Source organism: Thamnophis sirtalis, unplaced genomic scaffold (genome assembly GCF_051295495.1).
Source record: "Thamnophis sirtalis isolate CommonGarterSnake01/CBP01778 unplaced genomic scaffold, rThaSir2_p1.2 scaffold_2, whole genome shotgun sequence".
NCBI classification, from domain to species: Eukaryota; Metazoa; Chordata; class Lepidosauria; order Squamata; family Natricidae; genus Thamnophis; species Thamnophis sirtalis.
In genome coordinates this window covers 16,710,023-16,733,418 of record NW_028261382.1, presented here as the reverse complement: position 1 = coordinate 16,733,418, position 23,396 = coordinate 16,710,023, and the positions used below count along the sequence as shown (strand labels likewise).

The window sequence follows — 23,396 nt, the reverse complement described above, 5'->3', positions numbered from 1 at the left end:
AGTTTGGCGATTCGAATCCCTAGCATCATGTAATGGAGTGAGCTCCTGTTACTTGTCCCAGCTTCTGCCAACCTAGTAGTTCGAAAGCAGGTAAAAATGCAAGTAGATTAATAGGAACCACCTTTGGTGGGAAGGTAACAGCATTCCATGCGCCTTTGGCATTGAGTCATGCTGGCCGCATGACCACGGAGACGTCTTCGGACAGTGCTGGCTCTTTGGCTTTTAAACTGAGATGAGCACCGCCCCCTAGAGTCGGGAACGACTAGCGCATATGTGTGAGGGGAACCTTACCGTTTTATAAGTACTTTTGTTTCCACATGGAGACAGCTTCTGAACTTTGTGCTTGAAGTGGGGAAGAATGAAACTTTGATTTTGAGTTTTAATTGAGTAGATTGGTAGATCCTTATAGAAATGGCTTGTTCGTATTATTACAACAAAACAAAAAGTTGCGATTGGATGTTAATGCCTTATTTTACTGCAACAGAGAGAGAGTTGGGAGTCAATGTTTCTTTTACTTTTTTTCTTATCCTCCCTCACTTCTCTTCCCCTTCTTCCTCCCCGCCGTTTTCCTATTTCCCTTTGTATTTCGTATCTTATTTTATCTTATAACCCAATAAAAATATTAAACAGAGATGTCTGCTACTAGGCAGAGCGGCGTCAAAATGAAGTGATGCCATTAGACAAATAAGGCAGTTAATCATTTTGCATCCTGAGGTCTGATGAAGGATTAAGTTGTTGCATGATGTTTGTGTTATCATTGTGCCCTTCCTTCTCTCCATCATGGATACCTGTGATTGTTATGCTGAACTCGAAATACAGGTAAGTCCTCGACTTACAACAATTCATTTAGTGACCATTCAAAGTTACAACGGCACGGAAAAAAGTGACTGATGACCAATTTTCACACTTATGACCATTGCAGCATCGCAATGGTCATGTGACATTTACATTCAGATGCTTGACAATGGTGAAAACATGATGGTTTGCATTGTCCCAGGGTTACGTGATCCTCTTTTGTGACTTTCTGACCAGCAAAGTCTATGCGGGAAGCCGGATTCACTTAACAACCTGGTGACTAACTGACAACTGCAGTGATTCACTTAACAAACGTGGCAAGGAAAGCCGTAAAGTGGGGCAAAACTCAGAGAACAAATTTCTCGCTTAGCAACATAAATGCAGTTGTAAGTCGACGACTACCTGGAGCAAAATATTTGTCTGCAGAAAATAGTCTTTAAGGATGATTGAGTTCATGCTAAGTTAAGCCATTTCTTATTGTAACTATGACTTGTTGAAGTAGCCCAGGGGTCGGCAACCTTAAACAGTTCAAAGAGCCACAAAGGTCCTAACCGGAAGCCCCCCGTTCAATCCTGGAGCCGACCGGAAATACAGTTTCTCCACCATAGAGTCTCCTCTTAGTGCGGCGTCCTTTTTCCTCTACTTGTCCTAACTGAAAGTCCTATCAATTGTGGAGCCAACTGGCGACAGGGAGCCACAGCAGAGGGATGAAAGAGCCACATGCAGCTCCAGAGCCACAGGTTGCTGACCTCTGAACTGGCCTGACCAGGCCTGGTTCATCCACAATACTAAATCAAAGCTTGGCAACCATTTCAGTCTCCACTACACAACTTGGGGGGATTTTTTGCAATTAAAGTATGTGTGTTACCACTGAAATGTACTCTCCCTCCTTTGCATGAGGCTATATAAATACATTCCTCTTCAAAATGATTGTAATTATTAGCCAGCTAATGATTCATTTAGTTAAGTGGTTTAAATTAACAAAGTAAAATGGATTTTTCAACACAGATTGTCTGATTGGACAAACATGAGCCAGGGTATTTTGCTAGCTGTGCTATGGAACTCAAAAGTTCAATAGAAGAGGTCCGACGGAAAAGAAAACTTCAGGATCAAAAACAAAACAGAGGAATGTAAACGGGAGGTCCTTTTCTGGATGTGAACAGCAAACTAACCCAATGGTTTGCACAAAGGGAAAAAACTGGGATTGGAATGAAAGCAGCAAAAAATGTAAAATCCAAGGTAAAAACAATTACATTGCAATGGCAGTATTCCAAGAAACACAAAAGCAGGAAATATCAGTAATTACAGTTTAAATAGGGAGGGAACAGTTAAATTAAAATCAGTAATGCAGAAATAGAAAATGGTCTGTATTTTTTCCTAGTGCGCTCTCTCTCTCTCTCTTTCTCTTTCTTCTTCTTGTTTCTCTGTTTCTCTCTCTCTCTTCCTCTTTCTCTGTTTCTCTCTCTCTCTTCCTCTTTCTCTGTTTCTCTCTCTCTTCCTCTTTCTCTCTCTCTCTCTTCCTCTTTCTCTCTCTCTCTCCTCCTCTTTCTGTTTCTCTCTCTCTCTCATTCTGTTTCTTTCTCTTTGTTTCTCTCTCTCTCTTTCTGTTTTCTCTCTCTCTCTCTCTCTCTCTCTCTCTCTCACACACACACACACACACACCACCACCACCACCATCAGCACCTCCACAACTATTGAAGTTCCTAATTCCATCCACTTCTGATGCATGTGCCCCCCCCCCCTGGACACAGGTGGGATTAGGAAAACCTCCATCTAAAGCAGGGCTCTCCAACCTTAGCAACTTTAAGTCTGGAGGACTTCCAGAATTCCCCAGCCAGCTAAAGTTGTCAAGGTTGGAGAGGCCTGATCTAAAGATTGGGTGTTCATAAATTGGCTACTTGACCCAGGGGGGGGGGGAATAAGGAGTGGGCTTGTGCTACAAGTGATCGGGCCAAGATGGTTACAGAGATAAAATGCAGGTCCCCTTCCAGATTCCGTTGGTTCTTGTACAATCTGCTCAAAAGCACCCGACTTGTTTCCAACTGAAAACAAGACAATCTGGTGAGATAATTTGGGCTGAAACAATGGGTGCAGTGGTGGGTTTCAAAAAATTTTCGAACCTACTCTGTGGGTGTGGCCTCATTTGTGGGAGTGGCTTGCCGGTCATGTGACCTGGTGGGAGTGGCTTGCTGGCCATGTGTTTTCTTTCTTTCTTTCTTTTCTCTCTCTCTCTCACTCTCACTCCCTCTTTCCTTTCTTTTGTCTCTCTGTCCCATTTTCCTTTTTTTCTTTCATCTCTTTTTCTTTCTTTTTTTCTTTTTTTCTTTTTTTCTTTTTTCTTTCTTCCTTTCTTTCTCTTTCTCTCTCTGTGTGAGTCTGTGTGTGTGTGTGTGTGTGTGTCAGTGGTGGGTTTCAAAATTTTTTGGAACCTCTTCTGTAGGTGTGGCCTGCTTTCCGGGTCCACTGGTGGAACCTCTTCTAACCGGTTCGGTAGATTTGACGAACCGGTTCTACCGAACTGGTGCGAACTGGTAGGAACCCACCTCTGAATGGGTGGAAACTAATTAAGGAGAAAGCCAACCTAGAACTTAGGAAAAATTACCTAACCATTAGAACAATCAACCAGTTGAATGGCTTGCCTCCAGAAGTTCTGGGTGCTCCATCACTGGAAGTTTTTAAAAAGAGTTTGGACAACCATTTGTCTGAAAAAGTCCAAGGTCTCCTGTTTAAGCAGGGTTTGGTTGAGAAGACCTCCAAGGTCCCTTCCAACTCTGTTATCCTCTTATTCTGATCTTCCCCACTACCCAGCCCGGTTCCTGGATAGAGAACTGATCTCAAATCCTACTCTTAGAATGGAATTTGGAGAATGTGTGGGTGCTTGTACAAAACATCTGACATGCTGCACGTATTGGCCTGAAGTATAGTGAGAACATTGTTCTGAAAGGAAATGCAAATAGGAACATACCCTGGGAGAGGAAATAAGGTTAGGAATGCATACTTTGAAGGGATCATTTCCTTGCAAATGCCTGTTTCAATGCAGCAAAAAATATATTGCAGATAGCTATGAATTTGAGGTAGACCTGAATTAAGAGCAAACAGACATCAAAGTGAATGGGAGCCACGTGGTTTATTCATCCTGTACTTGTTGCCCTGGCAACCAATGACATTTTGGTGAGTTGCGCACACACATACACACACACACACACACACACCCCTATTGAATCTTTTACCAACTTCCTGCACTCAGAGGCTTTGTTGATATTCGAAAAGGCTGCTTATACATTCACTCAAGGCTGGTCATCACCTGATGGCAGCTCCAAGTTGCCAGAGCTGATCAAGCCAACCACAGCTATCTAATGGGAAATGCACATCTGTAGAGCTTCGGCTGGAAAGGAAGCTGGGAAAATAACTGCTGCGCATTCCGCATCCCGTTTGCTGCATTCGGCCATTTTGTTTCAGATATTTAATCTTTCATTCATTCGTGGATGCCAAACAAACGTCAAGGACAAAAAAAGTCCATTGGTGCAATCAAAATGCGACTTGTATTTTTTATGTGTGGATGCATCATACAAACAGGGAGAGGTCTGATCACTCTATAGCTGCAGGCATTTTATCATTTTTTACCATATCTTATGGATTTCCTTCCTTTCTTTCTTTCTTCCTTCCTTCCTTCCTTCCTTCCTTCTCTCCCTCTGTTTTTTTTCTCTCCTTTCCTTCTTCCTTTTTCTCTTCTTCCTTCCTTTTTTCCTTCCTTCTTTTACTCCCTCCTATCTCTTTCCTCTTTTCTTTCCCTTTCTCTCCTTTTCTTCCTCTGCTCCCTCCCTTCATCTTTCTCTTCTTCCTTCCTTCCTTCCCTTCCTTCCTCCCTCCCTCCCTCTGTTCTTCATTCTCTCCTTCCCTTCTTCCTTTTTCTCTTCTTCCTTCCTTCTTCCTTTTTTCCTCCCTCTTTCTACCTCTTTCCTCTTTTCTTTCCTTTTCTCTCCCCTTCTCATTCCTTCCTTCCCTCCATCCCTCCCTCCATCTGTCTCTCCATTCCTCCCTCTGTCCCTCCCCATCTCTGTCTTCCTTCTTTTCCATCCCTCCTTCTTCTCTTTCTCTCCTTCCTTCCTTCTCTTTATTTCTGTCTTTTCCTTCTTTCCCTCCCTCTTTCCTCTTCCTTCCTCTGTCTGTCCTTTCTTTAATCTTCTTTTCTTTCCTTCCTTCCTTCCCTCCCTCCCTCTCCCTCCATCAAATGCGATTCTAATGTAAGCAAGAAAGAAAAACATCAGCATTAAAAACAAGGAACGCATTGCATCCAAGGACATTCCCACGTCTACATCTAATGGGACAGCCCAATGTCTCAGGTTTTCATGTTGTTCACCTTCTTACTACAGAGATTTCCCACTCAATCCCTCTTTGTTATCTTGGTAAAGAGTTCTTTGCTCAGACTTCCCCCAACCTTCAGCCTCTGTCTCCAAGCTTGTACCAACGTCCAGTTGGAGCCATTTGGATCCCCGCTGGAATTAAAATGAAAAAAGAAGAAGATGGGAGAGCAAACCATTAAAGGGGATCAGTCGGTATCGTCTCTCATTAATTAACACCTTCAAGCACTTTCAGAGTCTGTCAAGATGACTCTTCACATTTGTCCTTAAGACAGTCAGAAGTGAGCCACAGCTTTGCCAATATTTCTTGTTTTTTTCTCTTTGTTCAAGTTTTTTCTGTCTTTGAATATCATCAGGAGAAGCAGAAACATTTCAAAGTAAGATAAATTGGCATCTCCTTTTTCCACTGGCTTCCTTGCTGCTGTTTGGACTGCTGTGAGAGAAATCCAAAAGCTGCACTCACCTCTCTTAAAGTTTTGGGAAACAAGCCAAGAAGCCCACTAAAAATGGCATCCTTCATTCATTCATTTATTGGTTGTTAATTTTCCCCATGCGTTTTCGGTTATGTGGCTCTAAAGCAACGTCCCCCAACCTTTTGGGTACCACCAGGGACTGGTTCCGTGGAGAGAGGTTTTTTTCCCACGGACCAGAAGGGGCATGATTTTGCATGCTGCTTGCATTCCCCGTATGGGGTTTCACTTGTTTGTGTGGCCCAGTTTCTGGCATGACGTGGCCTGGTGCTGGTCTGCAGCCCTGGGGTTGTGGACTCCTGCTCTAAAGGCAGCTTTTCTCAATCTTGGTAATGAGGGAAGACACACACACACACACACACACACGCTCTCCTAGAAGAACAAAATATTTTGAGAAATATTAAAAAGGCAGAATATTATATTTCCCTAAAGGAGGAATGGAGAAACATGCTGTTGGAGACACGAAGAGACGCACACCCCTAACTTCCTTAATAACCCCCAGCAGATATTTTTTGCCCATTAAGAAAGACTGGGCCATTCTATCTACAAAACTGTCGTGGCCCACCAGCGACCAGCAGAGCTGGCAGCAGATTCGGACAGTGAGGAGGTTGGGGAGGAACATGGGCCAGTCCTGGAGCTTGGGGAAGGCTCAGACGAGTGCTCTGCAGCGGAGACAGAGAAGGGACCAATGCCATCTGTTAATTATTTGCTGCCTACAGAATCTGACATCAGCGAGGCAGAAGAACAGTGGGAGCCTGTTCCCAGTGTGCACATGCGCAGAGCTGCCAGAAAGCAAGAACAATTAAGAAAACAGGGTCGACTTGGGAGTAAGGCTTGAAGATGATTGGCCCCTCCCATAAGACATAAAAGAGGAGCAAACGGGACGTGAGCTTTTGCAGGAAGCAATGAGTTCATCTGGTCGGTTCAAGCTTTGAAAAGTTCTGTTTGACTCTGTGCCTTGCTCCGCATTTGGCAACTAGGTTCCTGGCAGCATTCCCAGGGAGATAAGGTGGGTGTTTATCAACATACTCCTGAAAGACTGTGGCAACTCAAGCAGACATCTGTTGGAACCTTCACAGACTGTTTGTGAAGCTTTGCGGACTGTTAATGACTATAATTTACAGCCATGTAAATAAAAGGAAGGTTTGGGGGACTAAGATTGTGGTTTATGCTTTCTCAGGAAGCCTAGGTCAGAATGAAAACAAAAGACCTTCAGCTCCAGGATGATAGGATTAAGACATGAACCTCCAGGACACAATAGGATTAACCCGCTAACAGCAGAGCTCACTACATTGTACAATCTCCTAGCGACATTGCATCACAGTCAACCAAACTGAGCTCAGACAACCAACAGCCAGCTATGACCCCTACAACAGCCAATGGAATAAATGTTCTTGCGCAGGAATAGGAAGTTCAAGTGCAAAGCCCCAGAGAAGGTATAAATTACTCTCACTCTCCACTCCATGTGGTCAGCTTCCCAGGACCTCAAATCCACGTGGTTCTGCTTCATCATTAAACCATCTTTCCAATCACACTCCATGTTTCCAATGTCTTGCTCCCAGCTTGGAAGTGAACCAGATGGATATTTTCCCCAGCAGTAACTTTAAGATGGATGAACCACAACTCCTAGGATTCCCCAGCCAGTATAGGAATGAAAGCTTTAAGCTTACTAATAGGCTATCATTGTTGACATTCTAAAATCCATTTGAGTGTTCACAAGAGTTAAAGTTCTTCAGTTCAATTTAATAATGATTAGGGGACTGGGGGGTAAAATATATGAAGAGGTTGCAGGAACTGGATCGGTCTAGTTTAATGAAAAGAAGGACTAGGGGAGACATGATAGCAGTGTTCCAATATCTCAGGGGTTGCCACAAAGAAGAGGAAATGAAGCTATTCTCCAAAGCACCAGAAGGCACGACAAGAAGCAATGAGGTGGGAACTAATCAAGGAGAGAAGCTACTTAGAACTAAGGAGAAATTTTCTGACAGTTAGAACAATTAATCAATGGAACAACTTGCCTCCAGAGGTTGTGGATGCTCCAACACTGGAGGTTTTTAAGAAGATGTTAGATAACCATTTGTCCAAGGTCGGGTAGTGTTTCCTGCCTAAACAGGGGGTTGGACTAGAAGACTGCCAAGGTCCCTTCCAACTCTGTTATTCTATTTTATTCTATTCTCATTCTAGCCTTGGGAAGATGGCCCGGTACGTGTCAAATGATCACAACTCAGTGTGATTCAACCAGGAACAAAATTAATAAGTAAAAAATAATAGTTAAAATTGCAGAAAGGCAATAAAATCAATAAATCTAGCCTCGTGGTACAATTACAGCCCCAATAAAAATAACACTTTTTCTGACTATAAAATTCTAAACCTATTAATGTTATACCTCTTGCCATCTGACTTTGCTGGTAAGATTTACAACAAAACAGTTGTAACAGCTACCTCTGCAAATTGCCAGGTGCAGATTGTAATTTAGAAAATGTTATACCATTCTAATGAGTAAAATTAGACTGATCATAAGAATCAAACATGTTTGTATACATACATACATACACATACACATACACACACACAAACACACACACACACACAGACACACACACAGAGAGAGAGGGGGGGATTTTGATTAAGGATTTATCAGGGAAAAAAAATCGGAGAGAAGTGCAAGAAAAAAATAGAAAAGAAAGAAAAGATGCAAAAAGGAGTTTCTTATCTTCTTTGCAGCAGTTATAAGCACAATTCTAAATTTACCCTTTTACTTTATGGCTACAACTTAACTCTCTTGTTCTGTAATCTATGCTATCTAATCAACAAAACCATAACTCGTACGTTCATTATTATTTTTTGGGTTTCATGCGAAAAGTCCAGAAGGGGTTTCCAGTAAGCAATAAATGCAAACATTGTCTTTTCACTGATCAAAGAATTTAATTTAGCCATCTCGGCAAGTTCTATCAGCTTTATCAACTATGCCTCCATTGTGTGTAATGCCGAATCTTTCCATCTTTCTGCACACAAAACCCTTTGATGATCAAGTAACAATCACTTTGTACATTCATATGGAAAAAATTCAGAGTTAGTGGTTGCCTTTCTCTGCTTTTCCCTGTCATTGCCTTCAAAAGGTGTGAACAAGTAAAGAAAAAATGCAAAAAAGGGGCTAATAATTCTCAGAATGAGAGAGGAGGTGGTGGAAATACCTCTCCCACAGAGCATCTGTTGTGTGTGTAAATAGATCTATATTTGGTTCCTGTCATTTCCAGAGAAGGGAAGGAGTAACCTCATCTGCAAACCTAGAGAATTTGGTTTCCACATTGCCCTAGTTGGGACTGAAGTATACTGAAGAAATTGCTACTGGCTACATGGTCACCACACATTCCGAAATTAATCATGAAGGTCAACTTCAGAATCTGGGTGATGAGGGATTACTAGGCAGAGGAAGCCAGCTGGAGGCTGAAACCTCTGAAGAACAGTTGCAGGAATTGGGTATGTTTAATTTAGGAAAAAGAAGGAGTAGGGGTGACATGATAGCAGCCTTGAAATATCTAAAAGGCTGCCACAAAGAAGAAGGAGTCAGTCAACCTATTCTCCAAAGCACCAGAGGGCAGGACAAGAAGCAATAAATGGGAACTAATCAAGGAGAGAAGCGACTTAGAACTAAGGAGAAAGTGCCTAACACTTTCTCCTTAGAAAGTGTTAGGCACAAGTAACCAGTGGAATTGGTTGCTTTCAGAAGTTGTGGGTGCTCCATCATTGAACAGCCATTTGTCTGAAATGATGTAGGGTTTCCTGCTTATGCAGAGGGTTGGACTAGAAGTCCTCCAAGGTCACGTCCAATTCAGTTATTCTGTTATATTATTAATTCTTATTCCGCTGGGTGAAAGAAAATTTCCTTTCAGGGTGCCTTCAGAGGGGAAGGGAGACCTGGACATGTGCTTATTCCTTGTGCTTACTCAGCTCTTGCATATACTCTTGGGGGCCACTAAAATGCATCCTCTTCTTGGTACCATCTTCTCTCCAGCAATATGAAACCTACCTGGCTTTTTGTGCTTGTGTTTAGTCTCACGTGAAGATCTCCTCCTGTCAGGGGACTTTTTCAATACTATCCCACGAAGAGCAGTCCTCTCCTTGAGAAACAGTTGGAAGACTTCTCAAGGAAATTAAAAAAAACAAAAAACACCTATTGCCTGATTTCTTTGCTCCTAATTCAGATGGAGAAATTGAGGTTGGTGTGTTGTCTTCCAGCATGAAAACAACCTTTGAAGTTGTCTGCATAATCAAGGAACCGAAGCAACCATCAGCCATCAAGTCAGGGGTGGGATTCAGCCAGTTTGGACTGGTTCGGGCAAATCGGATGCTAATTTTGCATCTGGTTTGCCAAACTGGTTGTTGCAAGTACTGGCTACCCCCCTCCCCTCCCACCTTGCCCCTCCCAAGAGTCTCCACATGGCCTGTTCATGATGCTAGGTAAGTGCAGGGCCCATATGGAAGCTATGGGAGGGTGAAAAATGAACCTACTGGAAGTTCCAGAAGTCCAGAAACAGGTCTGTTTCTGGCTTCGGGAGGGCCACTGGAGCCCGGGAGAGGCCATTTTCGCCCTCCTGGATGCTTGAGGAAAGCCTCCGGAGCCTGGAGAGGGCAGAAACGCCCTCCATGAGGAGGCCAAGGAGGCCACGCTCCCAATGGCCACGCCCATGCAGCAATTGGGCAGAGAAACTGGTTGCTAAAAAACTTTCAATTCCATCCCCTGCATCAAGTCCTTATGATATTGTGGTCAACAGTAATTATTCTGCACTGTGGAAGAACTATTGGCCGTAAACTGGAGAAGTGTTTGAAAGCCCAACTCTAGGCAGGTGGGTCACAAGTTGACACCCCCCCCCCTCTGCTACAGAATGTCCAGGTGCAACAATCTACCATCTTCATTTAGGAGATGGAGGAGAACAAACTGCCTAGAAAGCTTTTTGTTTGGATGTCATGATGATACGGAAACAATTATGACCAATCGTTCTCCACCTGCGCCCAACTCCTGGAGGCCACAATTATCGTCCCCTCTGAATCCACTGATCTCCTCTGTGGCCAATGCAGTTCATTATAGCCCAACTCTCTTTCCATGGGGAGACACGTCCTTTTATTATCTACCACAGCAGCATGAAAATGTAGGACAAAGAGGGATTATCTGGATCTTTAAAGAGGAGGCTGTTCCCATTGCCTGGAGAGGGACATTAGAAGCTATTTCAGGATTTGGAAGAGCCACTGGGCAGGCGTCAGTGGCTGGTTCTCTGATTAGTTCTTGTTTAGCGTCTAGGAAACAGGAGCATCAAGTCTGTGGGTTGTTTTTACGCTTGTGACACCTGCTTGTTTGAGGATAATAGAAGTGCTTGTTTAAGCTGATCTTTAGAGTTGCGGCTCAGATAGAATAGCATGCAATTGCGACCAACAATGAAAATTTCCCAATCAACATGTACGGGGATGGATGAATTGGGCAGCTTTCTTTTCCTGCAAAATCTCAAGCCCTCCCGTCTCTCCAGATTACAAAAAGAAAACCTAACAGGAGAACAATTCAAAAAAGGAGCTGCCCCAAAAATTAATGATAGAGAACAGGGTTCAGCAACCTGCGGCTCTGGAGCTGCATGTGGCTCTTTCATCCCTCTGCTGCGGCTCCCTGTTGATGGTTGATGCCACAATTTTGAGAGGCGCTCCCGGTTGGGGGTGGGGGAAGCAGGGCACACCAGGAGGAGACTCTATGGCAAGGGGTGGGTTTTCTGGTCAGCTCCACAATGGATAGGCTTTCAGTTAGGACAGGTAGAGGACACCGCGCTAGGAGGAGACTCTATGGTGGGGGAACCAGACTTTTGGTTGGCTCCAGAATTGAATGGGGGGCTTCCGGTTAGGACCTTTGTAGCTCTTTGCGTGTTTAAGGTTGCCAACCCCTGATATAGAAGCACAACATGATATAGCTATCATTAGTAAGATGAATAGATTGAAATGGCTGAGCAAATACACATATTTTTTTCAAGTAGACAGTTATTTGAAGTTGCAACTGCCAAAACATTTTAGCGAGTGAGATTCGAACAGCTCAACACAATGGTCTGGTATGGGAGATTCTATTCTATACCCTACAATGTGCGTCTCTGCATTTGCGGAGAGGCAGAGGTAGAAGACAAGGCTCACATCCTATTGGATTGTTGCTTGTATAAAAGAGTGAAAGGCAGGTACCTTGGTCCATATACCGAACGAAGGACCCATTGAGATCCCCATATCAAAACAATTTACTTTATGTGTGGCCAGAGCCTGAAAATAACATTGAACACAGCACAGTACTTAAACAAAATGGTTCGGTTGAGATCTGCATACGTGGGACTGATTGGGGCAGATTGTAAGAGTAACACCGAAATATAATTTTATGTCGTTTTACTATTTAACATACTTACGTATTAAATTATATTGTATCTTATCCTATAACTGTTGTATTTTACTCTACTCCTAGTTTAAATTGTTTTTATATGATTTTATTGGTGATATGCGTTTGAACCTTCTGCTTTGATATGGCCTATAGGACAATCAATAAAGCTATAATAGGTAAAGGTTCCCCTCGCACATATGTGCTAGTCATTCCCGACTCTAGGGGGCGGTGCTTATCTCCGTTTCAAAGCCGAAGAGCCAGCACTGTCCAAACACGTCTCCGTGGTCATGTGGCCGGCATGACTAAATGCCGAAGGCGCACGGAATGCTGTTACCTTCCCGCCAAAGGTGGTCCCTATTTTTCTACTTGCATTTTTACGTGCTTTCGAACTGCTAGGTTGGCAGAAGCTGGGACAAGTAATGGGAGTTCACTCCATTATGCAACGCTAGGGATTTGAACCGCCGAACTGCCAACCTTTCTATTGGACAAGCTTCGCATCTTAACCACTGAGTTACTGCAAAGCTATAATAATAATAATAATAAATAATAATAATAATAATAATAATAATAATAATAATAATAATACCACCATACAGTATTCCAAGTTCTTGTTTTCAAATGAGTCAGATTTAAGAAGGACAGTTATTCCTCACCTGGAACATAGCAGGTTATACAGATGGACTCACGTAGCTGTTACAGGAGGAAACAAGAAAAAAAAAAGACATGAATTTAGATTCAATGCTTCCAGCATCACGTAGATGCTGCCTGAATCTTCAGTTGCTAAGCACACAAAATATCCCTGACAACATGGACACAATCTATTTCTAATTTTTGTCCCCCCTGGAATATATCTTCAAATGTGTGTTGTTGCTTTTTTTTCACGTGCACAAAAGAAGGAAAGGTTAAAATGATATAGATCAGCAGAGGACATCAACGAGTCAAGATTGCCCAATCTCAGAAGATTGAAAGGAGGAGGAGGAGGAGGAGGAGGAGGAGGGGGAGGGGGAGGGGGAGGAGGAAGATTACTTTATGGACAAAAATGCAAAAGTTGGTTGCAAAAGTTGATGGAATTAGGAGAGATGGCTCAATTGACTGCTTTGTTTAAAGAAAAGAACACCATGGATTTTCTTTCATCTTGGAAACCGTTCCTGGACTTTGTGCTTGAAGTAGGGGGGAAAAAACACAAAAATCTGATTTGGAGTTTTGCTGAGTAAATAGGTTTGTTGTTATAGAAATCATATTCTTTTAATGACCCCATAATCCCTTGCGGGGTGGCGTGTGGGCAATTGAATGGAGCTGAATGTTTACTGGCCAGATGCCCTTCCTGTCACCAATGCCGAGTTATATTCAGCAGATATATTCCCATCGTTACTACGGAGAGAAATGTCTGCCTCTACCTAGGATTGAGCTCAGAGCCTCCTGATTGTGAGATGAGAGTTCTATTGCAAGGCCACCACACCACTCGTTGGTTGTTATAAAATGGTGAGCATATATTATTATATAAAAGTAAAAGGCTGGAGCTTTATGTTATTACCTTATTTTACTGCATCAAAAGGATTCGGAAATCAATGCTTCCCCCCGCCCCCCTCTCGTTTTCCCTTCTACCCTACACTTTTTCCTCTTTCCCTTTTCCTCCCTTATTTTACCATTATTTCCATTTTTCTTTGCATTTCTGTATTTCATATTTCGATAAACCAATAAGATTTTGAAATGGAGACAAAGGAGGAGGCAACCACAAAGGCACTATGGGAATCTGTACAAAGTTAAGTCTCCGACTTTTGGGACCAGACTTTCCATGGCTAAGCAAAGAGATGGATAAGTGAGTTGCACCTGAATTGCAACCTGTCTCTTTTTTTTTGCCAGGGTTGTTAAGCAAATCTGGTCATTAATGAGCCACAGTGGCACAGTGGTGAGAGTGCAGTACTGCAGGCTACTTCTGCCGACTGCCGGCTGCCTGCGATTTGGCAGTTCGAATCTCACCAGGCTCAATGTTGACTCAGCCTTCCATCCTTCCGAGGTGGGTAAAATGAGAACCCAGATTGTTGAGGGCCATAGGCTGACTCTGTAAACCTCTTACAGAGGACTGTAAAGTGCTATATAAGTCTTAAGTGCTATTGCTATTAAGCAAATTAGGCTTACCCCCATTGACTTTGCTTGTTGAAAGTCAGCTGAAAAGATTGCAATTGGCGATCACCGGATCCCGCGCGATGCAACTGTTATAAATAAATATATGCTGCTTGCCCAAAGCCCAAATTTTGTTCATGTGACTGTGGGGATGCAGCAGCCGTCGTAAGTGTGAGTACCAGTCATGTGCCATTGCAACTTTGAACAGTTGCCAAAGAAATTGTTGCAAACCAAGGATTAGATCTAGGTCATTTGATGGGAGGTCACAGATGAATTCCAGGACTGGAACCTACTCTGAGAAATCAAAAACTGCATTGATGCAAACAAGCTCAGTTCAAACATCTTTACAGATAGTCCTTGACTTATAACAGTTCATTTAGTGGCCATTTGAAGTCACAGCGGCACTGGAAAATGTGACTGATGACCAGTGGTGGGTTTCAAAAATTGTTCGAACCTACTCTGTGGGTGTGGCCTCCTTTGTGGGAGTGGCTTGCCACCCAGGTGACCGGATATGAAGATGCCGACGACACTTGTCAGAACCACCTTAAATTACCTCACACACCTCACTGGCATGCACAGGAATATGATATAAACTTGTTTTTTAAAAGGCATCTTTGGTTTGCGTTAAAACAACTTCAACACACGCAATGTTCTGATTGCACCACAAACGCAGTAGTCATCCTTACCTTTCACAGAGGCACTGAGTTTTATAAATAGGAGCATGATAGTGTAGAATAATCATATCCAAGGACCAGTGGTGGGTTTCAAAAAATCTTGGAACCTCTTCTGTAGGTGTGGCCTGCTTTCCGGGTCCACTGGTGGAACCTCTTCTAACCGGTTCGGTAGATTTGACGAACCGGTTCTCCCGAATAGGTGCGAACTGGTAGGAACCCACCTCTGTTGATGACTCTTTTTCAGACTTACGACTATGCAGCATCCCCACAGTCACTTGATCAAAATTCAGATACTTGGCAACTGACTCCTATTTATGATGATTACAGAGTTTTGGGGTGATGTGATCCTCTTTTGCAAACCTTCTGACAAGTAAAGTCAATGGGGAAACCAGATTCTTTTAACAACTGGGTTACTAGCTTATCAACTGGAGTGATTCACTTTGCAACTGTGGCAAGAAAGATCATAAAATGGGGCAGAATTCAATTAACTTGCTTAGCAATCAATTTTGGGCTCAATTGTATTGATAAGTCAAGACCTCCCTGCACTTTGTTTCTCACACTTTTCGCCTGTCTCTTTTCACCTGTCTCCCAACTTCTAACCAATTTTAAGCATCTCCCTGGGCAAAAACAAATCCCATCAGAACCTGGATCTTTGATAGCTTGCAAACAGCTTCCCTTTTAATCCACAGCTTTCCATCTGTTGAGATTTCTGTCCGTTGATAGTTCTGCAGAGTTGCCATCAATCCTTTTTGATAGCATGCCACATTGGAGGGGGCAGGGTTTTAATGAGTTCATCAACCATTTACAATGAATATATTTTTTCCAACTATAAAGAAATACATTTTCAATATATTGGTCGGTAATTTCAAGTGTTTGGGAGGAATTAATCACTTGGTTTTTGTTTTTCTCCCTCCCCCCCAAAAAAAATTATAGCACACCCACCCACCACACACACACTTTCTACCCTGTTTTCCCCAAAATAAGACCTCCCTGGATAATAAGCCCAATTGGGAATTTGAGCGCATGCGCTAAAATAAGCCCTACCCTAAAATATTTAAATGCATGTGTAGCCGGTCCCTGCCATTTCCTGGGGAGGAGGGGAAAAATACCCCATGCACCTCCGGCCCTCTGGAACGGCCCTCTGGAATGATCTCCCCATGGAGATCCGAACCCTCACCACCCTTCAGGCTTTCCGCAAAGCCGTCAAGACCTGGCTGTTCCGACAGGCCTGGGGCTGATGAGTTCCCATCCCCACTCCAATTGTGTGGCTGTTGACTGTTTTTAAATTGTTTCCGTATTTTGTTTGCTTGCCTTTTGCTTTTTCTGTATTATTCCCTTCCCTTTTGGTTTGTTAGCCGCCCTGAGTCCCTCCGGGAATAGGGCGGCATACAAGTGTAATAAACCTTGAAACCTTGAAACCACCTGCCATCCACGCGGAATGGCCTCGCAGAGACTGCTCCCGCAAACCCTACCTACCACACCCCTTCTCTTAATGGTGGCTGCAAAAAGTGTTGCACTTAGCAACACTAAGGCTGGCAAGAATGTGCCGAAAACAGAGACAGATGTTCCAGCCCTCTCTGGATCAGCTGATCTGCGGGCTGCAGGCTGAGGTTAAGGAACCTCCTGCACCTCAAAAATAATAAGACCTCCCCAAAAATAAGGCCAAGTGCTTATTTTGGGGGTAGTGTAGGAGCCCTAAATTTACAGCAAAAAATTCTTATGGCATCTTCCTATTCCCAAGTAAATTCTTTTCTGTATTTTAGCCTAGCATCCCACTGGTCTGTTGGTGAAAATTGGTTGGTTGGTTTATTGGTTTTGTATGCCGCCCACTCCCGAAGGACTCCGGGCGGCTCACAATAAACAGGGGGGAAATAAATAAGACAATACAAACAATATTAAAAATCCACAACAGTCACAATTGAAACGGGGGTGGGTACTTCAACAACCCCCAGCCTGCCGGAACAGCCAGGACTTAGTAGCTTTACGGAAGGCCGGGAGGGTAGTAAGGGTCTGGATCTCCACGGGGAGCTCGTTCCAGAGGGCCGGAGCAGCAACAAAGAAGGCTCTCCCCAAGGGGGTCACCAGCCAGCATTGGCTGGCAGATGGAACATGGAGAAGGCCAAGCCTGTGCGATCGAATTGGTCTTTGGGAGGTAATTGGCAGGAGGCGGTCTCTCAGGTACCCAGGTCCGATGCCTTCTTGGATGTTGTCAAGGAATAGAACTTCAGCTGGTAATAGGAAGGGCTAGGTGTCTCCTTTTCACTGAATTTCAAGAAACACCCTAAAGAAATTTGGTCCCTGGAATTGCCCGCCAGCATCCTGAGAGCTGAGCTGAACCCAACAACCAGCAGGAATTAAATTAGAAATAGTTAAATTATCCAATCTGGAGCCTTAGCTAGGAAGGTGAATCAAACATGATGCATCTGTACCCCAATGCATATTTGCTTATTAAAATAACACCTGGTCTCTCTCTGTTTCATCCTACATATTCCATTTTTGCTATCTTCCAGATGCTTAGTTAATTAGCTTTAACAAGGATGAAACGGCCTCCTTGAGACTCCATTTCATTTCTTGAGAGTTCTAGCTATTGGTCTCTTTGCTCCTCCAGAGTCCAGCCGTGGGGAAGGCCACTGATCTCTCTTTGTGTCTGGTTTGTTTTGAAGTCTGTAGCTCAAAGGCCTGCATTGTGGATGGGATCTCGTGAGTCACGGCTTTAAAAAAACTCCTGGGGTTTGTTTGATCCACCGTTTGTTTTACCCATTCTTTATTTCCTGCTCTGGTGACTCTTCCATATGGCAGAGGAAAACAAACACACTCCTTTCACCTCCCCTGTAAACCACCTGGCCTCTCCATCATCACTCAGCCAAAAGCTTTTTTTGGTGGTTTTTTTTTTATTGGTGGGGGACACATACAGTCAATATTGTCCCCATTGATAGTCCCCATTTTGAACTGGTAACTATAAAGCTGAAAGGCTGATGTTTATAAGAATTGTAGAATAGCAGAGTTGAAAGGGACCTTGTAGGTCATCTAGTCCAATCCCCCACCCAAGCAGGAGAACCTACATCATTTCTGAGAGATGGCAGTCCAGTCTCTTCTTGAAAGCATCCAGTGATAAAGTTCCCACAACTTCTGAAGGCAACGTCTGTTCTATTGGTTGATTGTTCTCACTGTCCGAAAATTTCTCCTTATTTCCAGGATCTGGCCTTCTAAAGAGCAGTCAGGGTTTATCTCCTCTAGGACTGACCGACAAAAGGGTGACTGACAAAAGCACGCCCGACTAAACCGCGGTGACAAAACCGCGAGTTCTGAACCACGCCGACGAATGAGTGCTGAATCACGCTGACAACAGCGCGCCGACAGAAGGGTGCTGTAAACCTAACCCTAACCCTAACCCTAACCCTAAATGTAACCCTAACCCTAAACGTAACGCTAACGCTAATCCTAACCCTAACCCAAAACCTAACCCTAACCCTAACCCTAAACCTAAACCTACCCTAAATCTAACTCTAAACCTAACCCTAACCCTAAACCTAAACCTAAACCTAACCCTTACCTTAACTTAAATCGCCCTTCTGTCGACGCACTGTTGTCGACGCGCTGTTGTCGGCGCATTGATGACGTCGTGGTTTTAGCAACGCGATTTTGTCAGCGTGCTTTTGTCGTGCGCGCTTTTGTTGGGTCACGGTTGGATGGCCTTGCAGTCCAAGGGACTCGCAGGAGACTTCTCCAGCACCAGAGTTCAAAGGCCTCCATTCTTTGGCGCTCAGCTATATTATTCTCCTTTTTTAGTTGGTAATTTGTCAGTCTTTTAGGAAAGTTATCTTCTCAAGTCCAACCCCTTGTCGCTTTTTCCCCTCAATGTCATCAGTAATGAATGTCAGGGGATTTCCAGAACACCCAGGCTGGGTGTTTTTCCACTTTACCTGAAATTGCAAAGGATTGAGCCTGGAAAAGTATAACTTGGGGTTGTGGTTCCCACCCATATTCCTCTTTTTTTCCCAATCTTTTTCTGTCTCTCTCTTCTTTTGCTTTAGCATCCTCTAGTGGTAGGATCTTAGCTAGGAAGAAAAAGGCCTCAAAAATTCCTTCTTAGGAATACAGTATATCCAGTGATTAGTCCAATTTTACACTGGGTTTATTTAATGCATTGTTGTTGTTATTGTTAGTTGCGAAGTCATGTCTGACTCATCACAATCCCATGGACAACATTCCTCCAGGCCTTCCTGTCCTCTACCATCCTCCGGAGTCCATTTAAGCTCAACTGCTTCGGTGACTTCATCCAGCCACCTCATTCTCTGTCATCCCCTTCTTCTTTTGCCTTCAATCATTCCCAGCATGAGGCTCTTCTCCAGTGAGTCCTTCCTTCTCATTAGGTAGCCAAAGTATTTGAGTTTCATCTTCAGGATCTGGCCTTCTAAAGAGCAGTCAGGGTTGATCTCCTCTAGGACTGATCGGTTTGATCACCTTGCAGTCCAAAGGACTCGCAGGAGTCTTCTCCAGCACTAGAGTTCAAAGGCCTCCATTCTTTGGTGATCAGCTTTTCTTATGGTCCAGCTTTCACAGCCATCCATTGCAACTGGGAAATAGCTTTGACTATACACACTTTTGTTGGCAGGGTGATGTCTCTGCTTTTTAGATGCTGTCTAGATTTGCATTAATTTAACGCATTAATTGCCCTCAAATGGAGCTTCTCCAGGCATCTTGTAATCTGATCTTCTATTACCTGATCAGGTCCAAACCTCAGGACTGAAACGTGTCCATCACACACTTCACTTACAACAGCAATTGGGACCAGAGTTTTCGTTGCTAAGCAAAGTGATTATTCAATGGGTTGCACCTAATTTTATGAGATTTTATGGCATAGTTGTTAAGTGAATCAGTGCAGTTAAGTAAGGATCATAGTCACTCAATGAATCTGACCTCCCCAATTGACTTTGCTTGTCAGAAACCTTCTAGGAAAGTCCCAAATGTTGACTTCAGGCTGGTTGCCATGTGACCATGAGGATGCTGGGACAATCCTAAGTACCCAGAGTAGTGTTACGTTACTTGTTTCAGTGCCATTGTAGCTTTGAATGGCCACTAAACAAATGGCTGTAAATCAAGGATTAACTGTACCCCATTTTACAAAGTAAACATTCTCCATTTTTACTAATACTCTTACCTGAGGGAGATTTCTTGACAAATGTGCATCATTTTGCGTGGTTAACTTAATAATCCACCTTCCATGAGTCAAGTAGTCATATAAATTGGATGGATCGATGAAAAAAGACAGAGAGAGAGTGGGGGAGGGAGGGAGAGAGAGAGAGAGAAGGAAATTGGATGGATGGATGGATGGATGGATGGATGGATGGATAGATAGATAGATAGATAGATAGATAGATAGATAGATAGATAGATAGATAGATAGATAGATAGAAGCCCTGGTGGTGCAGTGGTTAAAATGCAGTATTGTAGGCAAATTCTGCCCCCTGCCAGAGGTTCGATTCTCAGCGTTGACACCACTTTTCCGAGGTGGGTAAAATGAGGACCCAGATTGTGTGGAGCAAGATGCTGACTCTATAAACTGCTTAGAGAGGATTGTAAAGCAGTATATAAGTCTAAGTGATATTGCTAAGAGCTAGTGCTAAATAAATAAATAAAACCACCGTCCCTATACATGATGAGTGAAGGGGTTCATTCATGTTTCTGTTGCTTTGGTTCACTAATCAAAAATTTTGCAAGCTACAAGGAATGAAATTACGCTACGAGCTACGCTTCGTTAGATACAGGGAATGAAATGAAAGCTATTCCAGGATTAAAATCGTGTTTTTCCCTTGAGAATGCAACAAGTCATAGATGCTTCTGGCCAAACCAGAATGGGGACAATGGCCTGGTGTTGGTCCTTGTACTTTCTTACCCCTGAAAAGAATAATCAGGTCTTGTCTTTGAAGAAATGCCTCCATCATCTATCAAGCAAGAGGCATCTCGGGGACTGAGTTGCTTGGCGAAATTTGTCTAGCTACCTTCTAATTAGGATTTTGACTAATCTGCTGGGAGCCGCTGACAATTAATATTGATGAGACCAGAAGAAAGAAATAGGAGAGGGGGGGGGATGGATCCAAAATAATTTGATTTAATTTCACAGTAATTTGAATTTAATTAACATGTCTCAATATGATCGTGCTCTGTGTATTGAAGACTCTTCTCTTTCCACCACATTAAAAATGACAACTTGGTTGCAATTGGGATGGGGGACTATGCTTGAGGGTTTCTGTTAGGTAAGCTCCCCGTTGGGAGAGCGAGTACGTTCAGATAAGTGTTGTGAGAGTTGTGTTGGAGAACACACAAACCAGCATACAGAGACATTGCAGTTTAAATAGGCTTTTACTTTCATGGAAATAGAGGTATCAAAGTCCATCAAACAATCCTATACGGATAAGACAGTCAGCCATCAATGTTTTTCAATTAAGGGATACTCCAAATAACATAGTCCAGTATCATATAATCAGTTCAGTACTCAAAGTTTGCTAGCAGTTGCAAAACTTACAATAGCTCACGGCACTTTCTAACAGCCAGCTTCCACAACACTCAGATCAGATCAGCCTAGCACAAAACAGAGAGCTAACAGTCATTCTCACTCCCTCTTATGGCCGTTTGAGGAAAACAGCAACAAATCACATTTTACAGTATGCTTTAAAGAAACAGGTACAGCATTGTTACATGAGTTATATATTGCTAACCCTACTGTTAGATTATATTCCTAACAGTTTCTATGAGCAAGGTGGAGTGGGGGAAATGGGACATTCTTAGGTGGCTCATCTCAGCAATTACGTGTAACAAAATGCTCTGTTTGAAGGAGTGAATGCTACTATACTCAAAATTATTTACAAAATTAATACTGTGTTTCTCTGAAAATAAGACAGGGTCTTATTTTCTTTTGACCCCTGAAATAAGAGCTTGGCTGGGGAGGTCTTATTATTTTTGAGGGGCAGGAGGCCCCTGAACCTCGGCCCGCAGATCGGCTGATCCAGAGAGGGCCGGAAGTTGTGTCTCTGTTTCTGGCACACTCTTGCCAGCCCTAATGTCGCTGGGCCTGCCGCTCTTTTTGCAACCGCCACTAAGAAAAGGGGCATGGTAGCTAGGGTTTGCAGTAGCGGCCTCTGCGAGGCCATCCCGCATAGATGGCAGGGGCTTGTGGGGTGTGTGGGGCATGTTCCCCCTCTTTCCCCTCCAGGAAATAGTGAGCACTGGCTGCGCAAGTGTTTAAATGTTTTAAGGGAGGGCTTATTTTAGCGCATGCACTCAACAGCCCTATTCAGCTTATTATCCAGGGAGCTGTTATTTTGGGGGAACAGTATCTCAGAAGATCAGGTTAGAATTCTGCTGTGAGATGCTTGGTGCTTTCTGGGCTTGGTTGTTCTTTTGCAGACATTTCATTACCCAACTAGGTAACAACATCAATGCTAGAAGGGTTAGGGAGTTTCTCTCTGTTTTGGCACTGATGATGTTGTCTAGTTGGGTAATGAAACATCTGCAAGAAACCAGCCAAGCTCAGAGAGCACCAAGGATTCCAGTTTTCGGGCCCCGAGCTACAAATATTCTGAGCTGTTAGAATTCCACTTCCTGCATTGCAAGATTGGGGGGCCCCAGAAAACAAAACCCTCCCATTTTGTAACCCAAAGGTGCTTTTCCAAAAGAGAGGTGGACTTTCTTGGTTGCAACACAATAGGAGCAAAGAAAGACAGAAAATGGACAGTTTTCTACTACAATTTAGATATGAAAAAACACAAAAAGCCAGAAGAGAAAGGGCAGTGACATATAGCAATAGCAATAACAGTTAGACTTATATACCGCTTCATAGGGCTTTCAGCCCTCTCTAAGCGGTTTACAGAGCCAGCACATTGCCCCCACAGTCTGGGTCCTCATTTCACCCACCTCGGAAGGATGGAAGGCTGAGTCAACCTTGAGCCGGTGAGATTTGAACCGCTGAACTGCAGATAACAGTCAGCTGAAGTGGCCTGCAGTACTGCATCCTAACCACTGCGCCACCTCGGCTCATATGACAGAGAACTGACTGATGGGTGAGAAATCTGTCAAACAGAGAGCTTACTCAAACAGAAAAGAATGTTTTCTTTCTTTCTTGATAGAAAGTTCACTTGTCTTTTGGGAAAGCACCTTTGGGACAACCGTGACCTGGATGATTGAGAATATCCATAGACCTTTAATTTTGTGAGTTCCACATTCCCCAGAATAAAGTTTCCCGCTGACACCAGACATGGGACAGTCCCTTTTCTTGCCATAATCTTCACTGTGTTATTCTGTGTTTCTTTGCAGGGATCCTGTTTACAATGCTGGTGTTTGGACCGGCCTGTGGATTTATCCTAGGATCTTTCTGTACCAAAATCTATGTGGATGCTGTCTTCATTGACACAAGTAGGTAACTTTTTCCCCCCGGGGGTTGCACACAGATAAGAAAATCCTTTAACCACAGGCCATGAAGCATCAAAAGAGAAAGAGGGAAGAAAATGAAATTCAATGTAACAAATCTAACAAAATGAAATTCAATGTAGAGAAAAGTAAAGTCCTACACTTAGGT

The 23,396-nt window shown here is 43.4% G+C and overlaps 1 protein-coding gene across 1 annotated transcript in view; it reads left to right on the top strand.

Annotated features, from left to right (window-relative positions):
* Positions 1–23,396, top strand: part of SLCO3A1 (solute carrier organic anion transporter family member 3A1) — a 146,968-nt gene that overhangs the window by 89,488 nt on the left and 34,084 nt on the right. The window contains exon 3 of the mRNA XM_087704343.1: positions 23,135–23,233. Coding sequence (XP_087560469.1) covers positions 23,135–23,233 — 99 coding nt within the window. The remainder of the gene's footprint in view (positions 1–23,134; positions 23,234–23,396) is intronic.